The 17752-nt window shown below is 43.2% G+C and overlaps 2 protein-coding genes across 2 annotated transcripts; both read right to left on the bottom strand.

The window, feature by feature from the left end:
• Positions 1 to 1131: 1131 nt before the first annotated feature.
• Positions 1132 to 8380, bottom strand: LOC308579763 (vomeronasal type-2 receptor 26-like; the record flags this gene model as incomplete). Its single annotated transcript, XM_081180697.1, has 6 exons — positions 1132 to 2042; positions 3607 to 3733; positions 4345 to 4572; positions 5761 to 6573; positions 6843 to 7134; positions 8196 to 8380. 6 exons carry the CDS (start codon positions 8378 to 8380, stop codon positions 1132 to 1134), a joined length of 2556 nt encoding a protein of 851 aa, XP_081036823.1.
• A 2496-nt stretch (positions 8381 to 10876) lies between these two features.
• Positions 10877 to 17752, bottom strand: LOC308579762 (vomeronasal type-2 receptor 26-like; the record flags this gene model as incomplete). Its single annotated transcript, XM_081180696.1, has 6 exons — positions 10877 to 11775; positions 12360 to 12486; positions 12717 to 12947; positions 13390 to 14184; positions 15286 to 15577; positions 17565 to 17752. 6 exons carry the CDS (start codon positions 17750 to 17752, stop codon positions 10877 to 10879), a joined length of 2532 nt encoding a protein of 843 aa, XP_081036822.1.

Here is a 17752-nt window from a genome sequence, read left to right as displayed (position 1 = left end):
TTTTCACCTGCTCAAAATCTTGACTCAGTCTGTGTCAGACACAATAAAAATATTCTCTGCACCAACTTTGCTTTCCAGGCACAGTGCAATGAATAAGGTCATGCTGTTTTTGATTCTGCTGTTTAGGCCGTCTCCAGAAATACCTCTTGAGCTCTGACAGTAATAAATCACTATGATTTTGATAATTACAAGTGGAAGAAGTTTTGTCTCTGAGACTTATTGGAGTCTGGAATGAATGGCTCAAGGGGCAGGGGCAGAGCTGGAGAAAAACATGTTTGTGATATGCATCGCCTACATGAGTAGGAGAGTTTGGCTTGAACTTTGCTCACAAGAACTTAGGTAGAGCTATGCAACTGGGTTAAACTAAAGTCCCATCCAGTCCACCCCACTATATCACACAGTGGTGAATCAGTGGCTCAGGGAAGTTCACAAGCAGGGCTGGAGGTTCCCGATGGAGCTGGTCACACTTTCTCAAGGAATTTGGTTTGTGTGTGTTAAAGCTATCAATGACTATGAGTTATGATGGCTATGCTCTGCAGCTAAGACAGGATGGGGTGCTGTTGTGCTTGTGTCCTGCTAGAGGTGCAAATCTCTCCTACACCAATACAGTGGTACCTCGGGTTACATACGCTTCAGGTTACATACGCTTCAGGTTACAGACTCCGCTAACCCAGAAATAGTACCTCAGCTTAAGAACTTTGCTTCAGGATGAGAACAGAAATCTGGCAGCGGCGCGGCAGCAGTGGCAGCAGGAGGCCCCATTAGCTAAAGTGGTGCTTCAGGTTAAGAACAGTTTCAGGTTAAGAACGGACCTCATGAACGAATTAAGATGCTATAATGATGACGTAAACATGCCAACAATGCACAATATTATTTAGAAAACAAGACTGTGCAAAACTAGGGTGAGCCAGGTGAACCTGAGCAGTATAAAGACCAAAGTGGTTGGAAGGTCTCTAGTGGGAATCAGGCTCTGATAAAGAAATAATATAAAACAGACATTCCTTTCCATCATTCAAGATTTATGCAGAATGAAAAGAGAGAGCCAGAGTTTATGAAGCTTTAATCCAGAAACAGTTATGTGTGTTTAATTTCTACAGGGCAGGCCATTGTCAACATTGATTAATTTAAGAATCAGATACCATTCTTAGTTTTTGTTGTCAGGTGCTCTTTTGTATTCAGAACAGGCCTCAGCACAATAATGTAGCACTTGGGCATGAAGATGCAGCCCAGAAGCCCAGAACTAGAGGCCAAGATAGAGAAGATCTTCACGGCTACCATGTATTTTCCCTTTGTGCTTAGGTAGGTGGGCACAAAGGACACCCAAACACTGCAGAAGACCAGCATGCTGAAGGTGATCAGCTTGGCTTCATTGAAGGCTCCAGGCAGCTTCCTCGCCAGGAAAGCCACCATGAAGCAGATGGTAGACAAGAAGCCCATGTAGCTAAGGGAACCATAAAACATGAACACAGACCCTTCATTGCACTGCAGGATGATCTCTCCAGCCTGGGAGTGCTTGTCAGAGTCTGGAAATGGGGGAGAGATCCCTAGCCAGATGATGCAAATGACCATTTGGACACTGGAACAGGAAATGACAATGGAATTGGCCAGACTCTTCCCCAGCCATCTCCTCACCCTGTTTCCTGGCTTTGTGGCCAAGAAGGCCAGTACCACCATAATGGTTTTAGCCAACACAGAAGAGACAGCAACTGAGAAGATGGTGCTGAAGGCTGCTTGTTGAAGGAGGCAGGTGACTTTTGTGGGACAGCCAATGAAGAGGAAGGAGGACAAAAAGGACAGCAGGAGGGAGACAAGGAGGATGTAGGAGAGGTCCCTGTTGTTGGCTTTGACTATGGGAGTTTCCTTGTATTTAATGAAGATTCCTAACAGAAAGCCTGTGGTTAAGGACAGAAAGAGAGCCAAGGAAGTCAGGAGGATCCCCAAATGTTCTTTATATGATAGGAAAGTAATAATCTTGGCAATGCAGTGATCTCGGTCCTTGTTTGGATATTGGTCTTCTGGACATTTGGTGCAATGTTCTGCATCTGAGGAGGAGAAAAAGAGTGGCTTCAGCACTACTTAATTCCATCAGCCACTTTTGTTCTATTGCGTTTTGGAGAAAGATACCAATATGAGAGAGGTCAGGAAATAATAATAATAATAATAATAATAATAATAATAATAATAATAATAATAATAATAATAATAATAATTTATTTATACCCTGCCCTCCCCAGCGAAGGCTGGGCTCAGGGCGGCTAGCAAGCAATAATAAAAACAAGTTGAATGGATACAATTGAACTGAATGAATAAGAATGTGGAGTAGGGAAAGAGAGGCAAACAATTTTTCATTTGCTTATTTGATGTTTACACTTGCATCCTGTCTTTCCTGCAAGGAGATGGAGGTGGCACACATGGGTTTCCCCCCACTTTTTATTGCCAAGACAATCTTGTAGGTTAAAGCTGAGGGGCAACAACCTCCCCACAGAAGCATTCCTGGCATCTTCGTCTTGCGTTGTACAGTTTTGGCTGATGCTGAAGATGCCTCTCTTCAACTTGACCTTTGACAGTTTGTTTTTTATTTGATTATTTATTTCCTCCATTTCCCTCCCGCCTTTCTGCCAAGGAGCTGGAGATGGCATGCGCGGCTCTCTCCTTCCCTTTTCATCCTCACAGCAAACCTGTGAGGTGTATACTGTATTTCTCCTTCATCTTGGATAAATTTTATGTAAGCTGGACTGGTGGAAGAGCGTTAAAAATTGCCTTCTCATGCTTCACTTTTTACATATGATTTCTTGTTATACCTTTAATACAGTAGCTAATCCAAATACTTTCAAATTTCTTCCATGAAATGCTCATATTATTCATATTGTAATCATTTTCCTATTATGCATTCTTTATTTCATATTGTGCTTTCATTGTCTTTAAAATTTGTTATTCTTCACTATTTTGTCAGGGTTTTCTAAACATTTTTTTAAATAAAAAAATTGTTTCTTTTGGGCGTTGTCAGGCTTCAGGGAATTCCATCCCTCCCATGGTCGCAGCCAAGAAGCAGATAAACAAAAAACATTTCTTACCAAGTAATTTATTCACTACGCACAGAGAGAGAGATGAAGGAATGCCTTCTATCTAGGATAACGGTGTTGTTCCAAGTAAAGTCCCACCCCTTCCGTCTCTCCTATTCTACGTCACCCTTGTGTTGGTTAATCTGAGCTTTCTGCCTCAGAGCTTTCTGTTCTACTACCTTTAATGCATGTCTGGTCCGGGGGGGGGGGAGTCATTAATGCTTTCCAAAGACACTGAGTCTGTCAGCTGTCTCTCCCCTGGTGCTGCTTCTTCCTGCTGTTCCTCTTTCAATATTTCCCAGCCTCGCCTCTCTGCAGTTTCTGAACTATGCCCTTCCGCAAGCCACTGTTCTAAATCTATACTCTCTCCTCTTCTCTGGAAGGTTCCGGGGAAGGGGGGATGGTCCCCACCATTCCTCCTAAGTCCAGCCCCTGACAGGCATTGTTGTTGTTCTTTGATAACTGAGAGCACATTATAAAATAACTAAATGAACTCACTGTCCTTATTCTCCCAAGGAATCTCATCTCCCTTTGAGTCACCTACCTCTCTGAGTGGAGATCGTCCCTTCTGCACAGGGAGCGCAAGCATAGCAGCAAACCACCTTTCCTTCTTGAACCACCTTGGCATACCCAGGGTGGCAGCTTTTGGTGCACCTGGAGCGAGGCACAGTCTAACCATTAAGAAAAGAAGGTACATTAAGGAAAGAGTGTTAGTAGCATTTTTGACAATGGAATTCACTCAGAGAATCTGGTAAGGACGCAACAGCATCCCTAGTCCAGCTGATTCGACCCACTATTTTATGGGAAGCACTTGGAAACAGCAAAGAAGGGATACACACACACACACACACACACACACACACACACACACCAAAACATAATAACAGCAATAAGAAAACTGTAGCAGTAGCTGGGGGAAAGTGTCTGGGAAACACATTGTTTCTAGTTTCAGGATCTTGCTGTTTTGCAGCATTCTCACTTCACAGGTAAGATTCACCTTCCATTGTGTGGGCAGGGCGGTCCCTCCTCCTACCTGGCCGATCCCCTGGCAACGCCTCCCCAGGCAAGATTGGGCAATTGGCTGAGGTAGGCGGAGACCTCCAGGTATCCAGCCTGGGGAGGGTGAAGCCAGCCCGTACTACTGGGAGCCGTACTGGGATCCAGGGGGCTGCACATGGCCACACAAAAGGTGCCCCCCATTTGATGTGGGGAGCGGTCATTCTCACAAGGACAAGTGTTAAGCATGCTTTCCTAGCCTCCCCCCCTTTGTTATATCCCCTACCTTCTTAAATGGCTTGGGCCACTCAATGGTTTCTGGGTTAATGCTAAACTTTATGCCAGTCGACACCTCTCTCTCTAGACTCCCAATCTTCACTCTAACACGAGACTGATTAGGAAACATCACCCAGTTCTCAATATGAATGTCGGTTGGCAGCTCCCCATTCTTATCCAAACACAGTGTGCCCAGAGAAGTATTTAAGCATTGGACTTCTTTCAAGAAAGGGTGAAGCTGGAATGACAGGAGAAACCAGCAGCATTAAGGAAGCATGGAACCATGTTGGAGATCTCAGTCTTATTCCCATTGAGCTCTTATGAATTGTGGGCAGTGAACATCTTGTGTAGACTATAAGCCCTCTTGAAGAATTCTATGTTATCGGTTAAAACATTTATAGACCGCCTTTCATATAAAACAGCTAGGAGCTGAGCAGAATAAGATCAATACAAAGACAATAAAATATTTTTTTTAACCCACGAGCAGTGGCGTAGCGTGGGGGGTGCAGGGGGGGCCGGCCGCACCGGGCGCAACATCTGGGGGTTAGGGTTAGGGGGCACAAATCCACGGGTTAGGGGGCGCAAATCCACGGGTTAGGGGGCGCAAATTACTTGCCTTGCCCCGGGTGCTGACAACCCACGCTACGCCACTGCCCACGAGGACTATAGGTATCCAAAGTGTTTAACCAAGGTAGTCCTAAAAATCAGCGCTCAGGAATGCCCTTAAAATAATAGAATCTTGGAGTTGGAAGGGATCCACACTATCTCTAGTGAAGATTATTCTACAATTCTGGGGGCCAATCCAGTTAAGCCCTTGACGTGGCTATCCATAGTGAACACCAGCGTGTGTTTGGGACATGCCACTTTGCCAAGCTTCTTGAGCGCATTCTGTGGTGCCCAGCACACTTCCTTAGTGCCAGTAAAACAGCAGAGCAACACTCAACATCAAAGCAATTCAGGAGCTCTGACCCAGACAATGAAGGCAATAACTCACAGAGGCAATTAAGTACAGACAGTGTTACTGTCAGGTTGTAAAAGCTTAACTGTTTCCATTGGTACCTTGGTTCTTAAACTTAATCCATTCTGGGAGTCCATTTGACTCCCAAAACCGTTCGAAAACCAAGGCACGGCTTCTGATTGGCTGCAAGAGCTTCCTGCACTCAAACGGAAGCTGTGTTGGACGTTCGGCTTCCGAAAAACATTCGCAAACCGGAACACTCACTTCTGGGTTTGCGGAGTTTGGGAGCCGATATGTTCAGGAGCCAAGCCGTTCAAGTACCAAGGTACCACTGTACATTGTTCATCTGCTGAAGTTCCAGTAAACAGTTAGTTCTGGAAGGAATGAACACTTACATTCACCGCAACATTTTTTGCTACTAAATTGGATTCTACAGCTGGGTCGATGGATTGCAAGGAAAGATAATACCTGCCATGATTGCAGCCTCAGAAATTCCTCTTCCTTTTTTCCACCTGCCATCATCATCCACCTTGATCTAGATGAATATGCAGCATTTAAGGCATGCGCCACAGCTTGGACATTGAAGTAAGTGCCGTAGCTGTCTTGAGACAGGACTCTTTCCTGCTCTTCTCTGGGCAAAGGCTCCAGTTTCTCCTCCTCTCTGCATCTTGTCCGGCCTTTCATAGACAACACATGCTTTGAATAGGAACAATGGAAAGCTTCCTCCCAAAACTGGTTAAGGAAATGGGACCTTGGTTCATAGTAGATATGTTTGGTGCTCTTTATTTTGGTCTTCATTACAAAGGACAAAGAACCATGGATGTACTTGAAGAAAAAAGGATGTAAAGAAAAGATAAAGTTGATGTCTTGAAAAGCCGTTGTGATCCAGACTTTTGGCCCAATTTGTTTCTCAAGTGCTCCTTGTACCGAAAAGATTATACCAAGTCCCGTTTGAGTTGTTATGTAGCAAACAAATACTCTGGCTTGTCTCCAGATGGCAAAAGGCTCATTTGGGCTGAACATTTTAAATACATCCTTTTCTGGAAATCTTTTTGACAAGGCAATGCAAATTCCACTGCTGATCAGCAGAGGTGTCAAGGCACTCACAAATCTTTCTGCGCCGTCATTGTCTGGAGCAAGGAGGCCAATCCACGTCCATCCAAATTGCAGGAGCAACTTGAGAATGCCCTGGTGCTGAGCTTCTTCTTTGGGGACCATCCGGTAGACAAAAGGGAACTGGATTTTATCTTCAAGAACCTGGGCAATGAAGGCATAACTGACCTATTGAGAAAAGAAAAAGTGGTGCGCTTTGCTCTCAGGAACAGATTTGTATTAACCTGAAATGATAAATATCTAACAAGATTTATGCTGGCTGTGGCTGATGGAAGTAGCAGTCTGAAACATCCGAGGGGAGGGTGACAGGTTGGTTAAAGCTAAATTCTGAAAAAGGAGCCGTTACAGCTCAGGATTTTCCCATGTTTTATTGCCCCTTCCCAACTGCACTGGGGTTGAAATTCTCCTCTGTCCCTCCATGGAGCCACCGTTCCTACCTGTGGGATTTTGTAGATTCTTGACATAGCTGAAATCTCCTTTGAGATGACAGAATTGGATTGCTCAAGAACAGCCAGCAGGTTATTCCATTTCTTGCAGTTATAGTTTGGGACATTGCTTCCCCCACCTGCAAGAAGGTCTAGCATGGCGTCAGAAGTCAACCTTGCATCAAAGTGGTTCTCAAAAATATTGTAGCCCAGGGTGATGTTAGGTAAGAGCCTGAGATCTTGGTTTATCTCCTGGATGGTGAACAAGTAGGACAATATGTGCCAGTAGAACATAGGTGAGACACTGCAAAAAAATATACCAATTAAAAAAAATTAAACTGCTATTCACAATTTGTTAACAAATGAACAAAAACATTATCTGATCCACAAATTATTACAGGTATATAAATATTGGGAGGTTTATGCTCCATTTCAGGAGTATAGAAGCACTTCATCTTCAAATAAAAAGGTAAAGGGACCCCTGACCATTAGGTCCAGTCGTGGCCGACTCTGGGGTTGCAGCGCTCATCTCGCTTTACTGGCTGAGGGAGCCGGTGTACAGCTTCCGGGTCATGTGGCCAGGTCATCTTCAAATAAGTATTAGTAAAAACAATTTCCTCTGAAAAGTTTGTGAAATGCTGGGAAATTGCAGGAAAGGCTGCATTTCCTTCAGTGGTCATGGCAGCTTCCGAAGGGTTGCTTCAAAGGAAGGTCTGTGTAAATTGTTCAACTATTTTTCAAAAGGCAATACAGGGTTCAAGGTGGGAGAGTCTTTCTCCCAGACTGACCACTGGCGTCATGATCACTTACGAAAAAATCCTGGTGGGTTGAAGGTGTGTGAGAGAGAAAGAGAGAGAGTTGAATATTTTGGAGACCTGAACCCACTAATCAGAAAGTCCTCTGACCTGTTTTATTTTATCTAAATCACCCAGAGCAATTTAGCATTTCTTTTTTAAGACAGTCTCTAGCCTCAGGCTTATAATTGAAGAAGACACGGCACAAAAGGGAAGTGGATTGGGATGGAGGAAGAAACCTTTAATATACCTAAGAGAAGTTTCAACATGAACTGCTGTTGGTTTACTGCTGCATTCCTTAGAGATGATTTTAATTAAGCTGTATATAAATCGTGCAAATAAAAATAAAATAAAATCACAGCATCTTGGAAACCACCTGGATCTCACGACATCCTCACCTCCTTCCTACACGTGAAATAATTTAATGCATCCTTAGGATATCTGGTTAGGTTCATTTCCATTCTAGTGTGTTGCTACAGGCTCCAAACCCCTGTAACTGGGGCTATTGCCCTGAGGAGCTATTGGGGTGGAGGTGGACAAACATGACAACCACCTGCATTTAATTACTTACCTCTCAATCTTGGTGGAGGGGGTCTGGGAAAAAACATATGGAAGTTGCTCAAGAATATATTTTGAAGGTATGATCCCACTAATAAGGAAGTTTCCAGGCCGGTAGTAACTGCGTGCTTTATTCTGATCCCTGATGAGATTCAAGGGGCATTTGGCCTTCAGGTTCCCATAGACTCCATGGGGCATCATTAGCAGCAGAAGCAGCAACAGAAGCAGCAGGGATCTCATTCTGCCTCTGCCTTCTACATCTCTTGTCAGTAGCTCCTCTCACCTCCAGAGCCAGCACAGCAGAAGTCAAAAGCTCTTGCAAGACCCAAGCTGCAGTGGCTCTCCCAGTCTGGGTGGGGTTCAGCTAAGGCAGAATTAAATGTCATTCAGGCATCTCCTGCTCCCGTCCCATCCTTCACTTGCTCTGAACCTCAGCTCCGTCTGACTCCAACACAGGAAATATTATCTGCACCAAACTGTTTTTCAGGCAGAGTACAATGAATAACATCTTGCTCTTGTTGATTATGATGCTTAGGTCATCTCCAAAAATATCTCTTGAGCTTTCTGGAGAATAAATCACTATGATTTTGATAATTATACGTGGTAGAAGATTAGTCTCTGCAACTTCCTGGAGTCTTTGCATGGCTCATACATGTTTGCTGCGTGCATTTTCAAAGTTTGACAGAAGTCAAGGGGTGGGGAGTTGGGCCTGAACTTTGCCCACAAAAACCTAAGGAGAGCCCTGCAAGTGGATTAGACCATCTATTTAAGCATCCAGTGGGTGGCGCTGTGGGTTAAACCACAGCGCATAGGACGTGCCGATCAGAAGGTCGGCAGTTCGAATCCCCATGATGGAGTGACCTCCCGTTGCTCGGTCACAGCTCCTGCCCACCTAGCAGTTCGAAAGCATGTCAAAGTGCAAGTAGATAAATAGGTACCACTCCAGGCGGGAAGGTAAGCAGTGTTTTTGTGCGCTGCTCTGGTTCGCCAGAAGTGGCTTAGTTATGCTGGCCACATGACCCGGAAGCTGTACACCGGCTCCCTCAGCCAATAAAGCAAGATGAGCACCGCAACCCCAGAGTCGGCCACGACTGGACCTAATGGTCGGGGGTCCCTTTACCTTTACCTTTATCTCCCATTGGTGTATCAGACACTTCTGGGAAGGTCACAGGCAGGGCAGAACTTGTAAACAAGTTGTTTATTTCATGGAAACAACTTAGAGGGGTTTTTTAATGGTCTATACAATTTATTTTATTTAATGAAAGAACTTAAAACCACTGAGGAATTATTATTTTTTAAGCATTTAGTTCAAAGGGGGAATATGATCCTTTGACTGTGTCTGTGTCTACATACATACATACATACATACATACATACATACAGGTAAAGAGACCCCTGACCATTAGGTCCAGTCGTGGCCGACTCTGGGGTTGTGGCGCTCATTTCGCTTTACTGGCCGAGGGAGCCGGCATACAGCTTCTGGGTCATGTGGCCAACATGACTAAGCCACTTCTGGAAACGCCGTTTACCTTCCCACCGGAGCGGTACCTATTTATCTACTTGCACTCTGATGTGCTTTCGAACTGCTAGGTTGGCAGGAGCTGGGACCGAACAATGGGAGCTCACCCCGTTGTGGGGATTTGAACCACCAACCTTCTGATTGACAAGTCCTAGGCTCTGTGGTTTAACCCACAGCACCACCCGCACCCACATACTTACATACATACATCCTAGCAAAAAAAGGGTGTCATTTGTATTGGCACATAATCAAACTGAGATGTCTGACTGCAGTTTCTTCCACTGATCACAAAGATTCTAAACTGGTTCTAGACTGGTGAGGGGTTTGCCAGCTATTAGGACCATACAGGAAGACACCAGAAATAGGTGATAAAAGGAGATTTTATTTCAGGAATCTGATTCCCTAATACAGACAAGAAATCTGAAGGTAAGAGCAACAGAGAGCAATATAAACTGACACATGCAAAACAGCAAATACATTTCCAGAGAGCCCGATTCTATCCAGATGTAGCTATTTCTGAGTAGGAGACAACCTCTTGGCATAAAAACATTAGCTTCTGTACTTTCCATTTGCTTTTGCCAAGCATAGTTTCTGATGTCAAATTGTTCACGTTCCCTTTGGTTAGCATAAATACCAGGACATGTCTACATGCAGTGCTATTTTTCTAGAAAGATTAGTGCTGGAACTCACCCTTCTTTCTCTTATAATGGCAATGGTGCCCACCTGAGAGGTGCCAGAACTGAGTTCCTGTGAGTTCCAGCTAAAAAAAAGCCCTGCCTTATTGAGGTCATCACATGTATCCAACTGTTCCCATTTCGTCCTGTCTGAGTCTGACAACTTTACTTCTCCAAAGACCACCCATCTCCTTCCTGACTACCAAAACTCAATGACCCAAACCAAAACTTCAAGTAATGTTCTTCCATGTACTAACCTTTCTTGTAGCGCTTTTGCCCCTCATCAAGACTCATTAGCAGAAAATATTTCTCTTCTCCAAACTATTCATAAATGTGTAGATTCCCATGAGACTTTTTAACTATTTTCTTGATTCTATTACATCCTTAACAACAACAACCCTTAATCCCAACAACAAGCTGTGGTTCCAGTCGAGATTCCGGTGTGAACTTCAAATGCTACAATTCTACGATACCCTTAGAGCTAAGAATCAAATATCATGCTCAGTTTTTTCTTGTCAGATGCTCTCTCATGTTCAGATCTGGCCTCAGTATAATAATGTAGCACTTGGGAATGAAGATGCAGCCCAGAAGCCCAGCACTAGAAACCAAGATAGAGAAGATCTGCACGGCTACCATGTATTTCCCCTTGGTGCTCAGGTAAGAGGGCACAAAGGACACCCAAACGCTGCAGAAGACCAGCATGCTGAAGGTGATCAGCTTGGCTTCATTGAAATTTCCAGGCAGCTTCCTGGCCAGGAAAGCCACCATGAAGCAGATGGCAGCCAGGAAGCCCATGTAGCTGAGGGAGCCATAAAACATGAGCACAGACCCTTCATTGCATTGCAGGATGATTTCTCCAAGCTGGGAATGCATGTCAGAATCTGGGAATGGAGGAGAGGCCCCCAGCCAGATGGTGCAGATGAGAACTTGGACACTGGAACAGGAAATGACAATGGAGTTGGCCAGACTCTTCCCTAGCCATCTCCTTACCCTGTTCCCTGGCTTAGTGGCTAGGAAGGCCAGCACCACAGTGATGGTTTTTGCTAGCACAGAAGAGACAGCAACTGAGAAGATACTGCTGAATGCTGTTTGACGGACAAGGCAGGTGGCTTTCCTTGGCCTTCCAATGAAGAGGAAGGAGGACAAAAAGGAAAGCAGAAGAGAGATGAGAAGGATGTAGGAGAGGTCCCTGTTGTTGGCTTTGACTATGGGAGTTTCTTTGTATTTAATGAAGATTCCTAACACAAAGCCTGTGGTTAAGGATAAGAAGAGAGAAAGGAAAGCTAGGAGGCTCCCCAAATATTCCTCATAGGACAGGAAGGTGATCGCTTTGGGGACACATTGATCTCGGTCCTCACTTGGATGCTGATCTTCTGGACAATTGGTGCATTCATCAGCATCTGCATAGAGGAAAAGACACTTCAGTATCCTAATATCAGTCACACACCTACAATGGTCTTATGCTGTTTCAATTCTGACGAAAGGTGGGAATATAGGAGAAATATGGGAGAGAGGCAAACATTCACAGCTAGAAAAGTCTCAATCCATCAACTCATTCCCACTGGCTTCTCTTAGAACAGGAGGCTTTGATTTTATTGAGCAGTACTTATATCCTTCAGGTTTCATATGAGTTAATCTTTAGTGATGAATGGGTGGATTTCAAAGATGCTTCACCTCTCCATCTCTAAAATTATATGGGTTATGTAGTAGAAGCCAATATGAGAAATGAGAAAATAACACTATAAAAACCACAAATCAAAATTTTGTAGAAAAGCTACCATCATTAAATACAGGTTAATTATACATGCTTGACCACATGGGCAAATAAAATTTCCTGGTGCTGGGGGGGGGGGATTTGAAGGCTGGCAATAGAGCAGCCTGCCCTGAAGAGGGTATTTCATTCATGAGGTGCCATTACTAACATCATGTTTGGAGTGACTCAAAAATTAGACCCATCCTCCTTTCCTCTGATATCTTCCCCTACCTTCCTGAGTGGAGATGGTTCCTTCTGAGCAGGGAGCACAATCATAACAGCACGGCGGCTTCCCTTCCTGAACCTTTTTGGCAAATCCTGGGAGACAGCTTTCTGTGCACCTTGAACGAGGAACTATCTAGACGTAAAGGGATTGAACGCCAAGGAGAAAGTGTCAGTAACAATTGTGCTTTTGGATTAAAGTTTATACCTGTTTACTCAAGAGCAGGTCCCATTAATCTCATTGGGGCTTAGCTGCAGAGAAGTGAGCACAAGATTGCAGTCCAAGCATCATATGTATTATTTAAAATGTTGTTAGAGCGTGGCAGATGTCATAGTTAATAAAATGACAGATATAATTTCCCCTACCTTCTTAAATAGATTGGGCCATACAATTGCTTCCGGATTAATAGTGAACTTCATATTTGAGGACCCCTGTCTATTTATTCTCCCAATCTTCACTCTAGCAAGAGAACTGTTGGGAAACAGCACCAGATTCACGATATCGAAATCAGCGGCCAATGCCCCATCCTCATCCAAATACTGTCCATCAGCTGAAGTATTAGTATAGAAGCGGACTTCTTTCAAGAAAGGATGAAGCTGGAATGACAGAGGAAACTCCAGCATTGAGAGAACATAAAACCACAACTGGGACTCTGGATGGATTTCTGCCAGCAGGTGAAAACAATGTGATTGGATTAATTTTAATTTCATTCCTATTTTTTCTTCATTGCATTCTTATGGAAACCACCCAGGGATACATTGATGTGATGAAAGGTGGCTTATAAATTTGCTATATGAAGAGCATCTGCTTTGCTCTCAGACTGTCCCAAATTCAATCTCCTATTTCATCTCCAGGCAGAGCTGGAAAAGTTTCCCTTCCAAAAACTGTGCAGAACAACTGCTGGTGTGTCAAGGTAGACAATACTCAGCTAGGTAGAACAATGGTATGGCTCAGTTAAAGGCCGCTTCCTGTGGTCCTAGCTTAGTGATTCCAGAGCTGGGACAATGAACTGCATTTTGTAATATTGAATGAACATACCTGCCATGACCATAGCCTTTGAAGTTCCAACCTGCCTTTTCCTCCCCTAATTGAAATCCACTTGGATCTGGATGAATATGCTGCTTTTAAGGCCCGAACCACAGTTTGGATACTCAAGTAATTGACGTAGCTGTCTTGCGACTGGATTCTCTCAATGTCTTCTTGGGGCAGCAACTTCAGACTCTCCTGCTCCCTGCATTTTGTCAAACCCCTAACAGACAAGTCCTGCATTGAATATGAACAATCAAATAGTTCTTCTGAGCAGCTTAAACTAAGCGAGGTCACTGGCCCATAGTAATCCCTGTTCGTCTTTTTTTTGGTCTTCATTACAAAGGACAAAGAGCCATGGGCATATCGGAAGCAGTCGGTACTGCATGATCCAAGTTTGTTCTGAAGACCTGTGGTTATCCAGACTTTCCCTCCTCCATACTGTCCCCTTTGAAGTAAGGATTCCACCTCTATGATGATAAAAAGTCCATACTGAGAATCTGCAGTGTAAACAAATACATTGACTTCTCTCCATATGGCAGGTAGTTCATGGGGTATCCAGAGCCAAGTCTTATGTTCTACTCTTTTGGTGAAGGCAATACAAATTTCCTTTTTGATCATCAGAGGCGTCAAGGTACTCAGGGATCTTTCTCCGTTGTCATTGTCTGGAGCAAAGAGGCCAACCCACGTCCACCGGAAATGCAGGAGGAGTTGGACCACCCCCTGGTACTGAGTGTCTTGCTTTGGAGTCATCCAGTAGACAAAAGGGAACTGGGCTTTATCATTAAGAACAAAGCCATAACTGAGCTGGTGAGGAAAGAAAAAGAGACTGGTGGTTTGATTTTCAGGACTAAGAGTGGATACTTCTATGTGAAAGAGGAGGGCAAATTTAATTGGAGCAAACCTCACATGGTGTGTGTGTTTTTAATATAGTAATTTTTAAAAAATAATAATCAATTTTTATAACTCTTAATTGCAATAATCTCTAAATATGGTTCCTCATTTCTTGAAAGACAATGATTTAAAGCATCATACAATGTAAAGTGGGACGCGGGTGGCACTGTGGGTTAAACCACAGAGCCTAGGACTTGCCAATCAGAAGGTCGGCAATTTGAATCCCCATGACGGGGTGAGCTCCCATTGCTCAGTCCCTGCTCCTGCCCACCTAGCAGTTCGAAAGCACATCAAAGTGCAAGTAGATAAATAGGTACCGCTCTGGTGGGAAGGTAAACGGCGTTTCTCTGTGCTGCTCTGGTTCGCCAGAAGCGGCTTAGTCATGCTGGCCACATGACCCAGAAGCTGTACGCCAGCTCCCTCGGCCAATAAAGCGAGATGAGCGTCGCAACCCCAGAGTCAGCCATGACTGGACCTAATGGTCAGGGGTCCCTTTACCTTTACAATGTAAAATCTGTTACATCATCCTAAGTTTTCCCTACTGTCTGACTAGGTGGCATATGTTGCCAGGTGTGTTGGACCTAAACCCAATCCAGTCTTTATTACAGTCATAGACCAACATAAGTAGGGTGGGGAACAATCATTTAAAACCTGTAAAACATTTTGGAAAGCTAAAATTATTAAAACAGAAGGTATATATAAAAGACTATAAGAATCTAAAAAAGGCTAAAAGAATCTAAAAGAAGGGTTGGGAGTATTTAAAAAAATGGAAGAGCATAAAAGGTTAGTGTATAAACAGAAATGGCCAGTGCTTTTTTTTAAAAAAAAAATGTCTAGGGGTACTCTCATTTTCCTACTCATATTGAAATACTGCCCCTCAATGAAGCCAATATGGGTGTTCATTATGGCACAGGTCATCATCCATCGAATATGGAAGACTGCTATGCAGAACCTGGCAACAATGTATGTTATAGCAGGGTTGGCATCTGAGGAGGACCTGCACCCAGTTCTTACCTGTGGGATCTTGTAGATGCCCAACATGCTTGCAATGTGTGTGGAGATGTCGGATTCACCCGCTTCAAGAACAGCCAACAGCCTTTTCTGTCTTCCACACCTGTAGTTTGGAATATTGATTTCCCCACCAGAAAACAGGTCTATCAGGGCATCGGAAGTCATTCCTCCCTGAAAACTGGTATCATAAATGCTGTAGCCAAGGGTGATGTTTGGTAAGAGCCTGGGGTTATTATTTATTTCCTGAACAGCAAGGGAGAATGAAAGAACATGTGCGCTCCTCCCATCCACCCAGCTGCAAAAATGGTGTGTCACACAGTTACCATCAATTCCATGAAAATGAAAGTCACATTCTTTTTTGTAATGATCAAAGGAAGGGGGAGAGAGGAGGGGAAACCGGAACACAAATCAGCGCCTTTTCTGTTAATCTCAGATGCCCTCCAGGTCCAGTGGTTAGCAGCCATCACTGTATCAAACGACCTCCCAGGCAATGTCTCACAACGGGTTCCCAAATAATGATCTGCATATTTCTAATGGGGACATGGGAAGAGCAGCCCCACAGAGCAGCCAAGAAGTCTTTTCTTTTTCTTTTTTTTTTGCAGATAAATTTTTATTGATATTATACATATGTACAAATAAACTTATACAAAATCCAATATTTAGATTGCACAAAATATAGTCATTCCATAAGTCGTAAATACATTCATTTTAGGCTCTGCCGAGCCTTGGACTTCCTTCAACTGCTTTGGTAAGTATCAAATAGACTTTATATTCACGTATTTTATTTCTTTCACATAATAGCCATTTACTGTTAAGAGTTGTTACCTGTCCCGCTAGTGTCATTTAAAATTTAGTTCCAGTATACGTCCAGTACTTAACCCAGTTATCTTGGAGTTTCTGTTCATCTTTATCTCTTATTCTCACAGTTATTCTAGCGAGCTCGGCATAATTTGTTAATTTAATCTGCCAATCGTATATATTGGCTATGACATCCATTTTCCAATTTTGTGCTAACATGATTCTTGCGGCTGTTGTGGCATATAGAAATAGTACCTTATCTTCCTTTTTGATTTCTTTGCCTGTCATTCCTAGCAGGAAAGCTTCGGGTTTTTTGGGGAACGTATACTTGAAAATTTTTTTAAGCTCATTATAGATTGATTCCCAAAAAACTTTTACTTTGCTGCATGACCACCACATGTGGTAGAAATCACCATCTGCCTCTCCACATTTCCAACATCTTTTGTTTTTTAACCTATATATCTTAGCCAATTTCACTGTTGTAAGGTACCACCTATATATCATCTTCCATATATTTTCCTTTAGCGTAAATTTCATGTTAGTATTCCATAATTCTAGCCATCTCTCAAAATCAATATTGTAGCCAAAATCTATTGCCCACTTAATCATGACCTCCTTGACCTCTTCGTCTTTTGTGTACCACTCCAATAATATATCATATGTTCTGGACAGTACTTTGGTCTTTCCTTCAACAACTTCCACATTAAATTTAGATTTTTTTTGTCTTCAAATCCTATTTTCTTTTTATCTTCTTTTAGCAAATCATTTACTTGATGGTATTGCAACCACCCAGTAAACGAGTTTTTAATCTCTTCATATGGTCTCAGAGCAGCCAAGAAGTCTTAGCTATGTTGGGCTGTGCTGGGAGCCAGAGAAAATGGTCCTGGAGCCAAACTGAGCCCACAGGCTGCTTTGCACATGACGAAGCACAGTAGTCATTTACAATTTGCAGCTGCATACATTTTGTTGTGCATGGGTGAAATAATTGTGCAGTTCCAACGTCACTTACTACAGAAGACCTGCAGCTCAAACACATTGCACAGCATTTCCTACATTTCAGAGAACAAGTTATTCTTTGGAGAGCAGCACACATCAAAACTACTACCAATTACTTAAATTGCATTATAAAATACTTTGAAGCACTGCTTTTCACCAAGTGAACAGACATACAAAAATATTTAAATAAATACAGTAAAGTATATTAACAACCATGCTTGTTTCAACCCCCAGGAAGGACCCATGACAGCTTCAGCTATTTACATATTATAGTTTTATAAGCAAAAGGTGTTTTGTGTAACATTATCTTCCTACCCAGATCTCCCAGTTGTATTGCATCCCACTGAATGAGATGCTTCCTCAACAAAAAAAAGAGGTGCCAATGATTTATCAGGGCTACCAGAAAACAGGGGTGACCCAGGTACTTCAAGAGAATTGGAGAGTGGGAAGGAAGCGGAAATAATTTACATCAATACATCATTACTTACCCATGAATTCTGATGAAGGGGTTTCTGGAAAAGATGAAGTAATGTGGCTTTTCAAAGAATCTTGGAGATATGATTCCACTAATGAGGTGGTCTGCTGGCCGGTAAAAATTCACAGCAGAAAGTACATCGGTGATCTCAGTCGGTGGGCACTTTATCCTCTGCTGCAGCCCATAGTTTGCGAGAGACAT

This window comes from Podarcis bocagei (genome assembly GCF_964188305.1).
Source record: "Podarcis bocagei genome assembly, chromosome: 2".
Taxonomy (NCBI): domain Eukaryota; kingdom Metazoa; phylum Chordata; class Lepidosauria; order Squamata; family Lacertidae; genus Podarcis; species Podarcis bocagei.
This window is presented reverse-complemented; position numbering and strand designations above follow the sequence as displayed.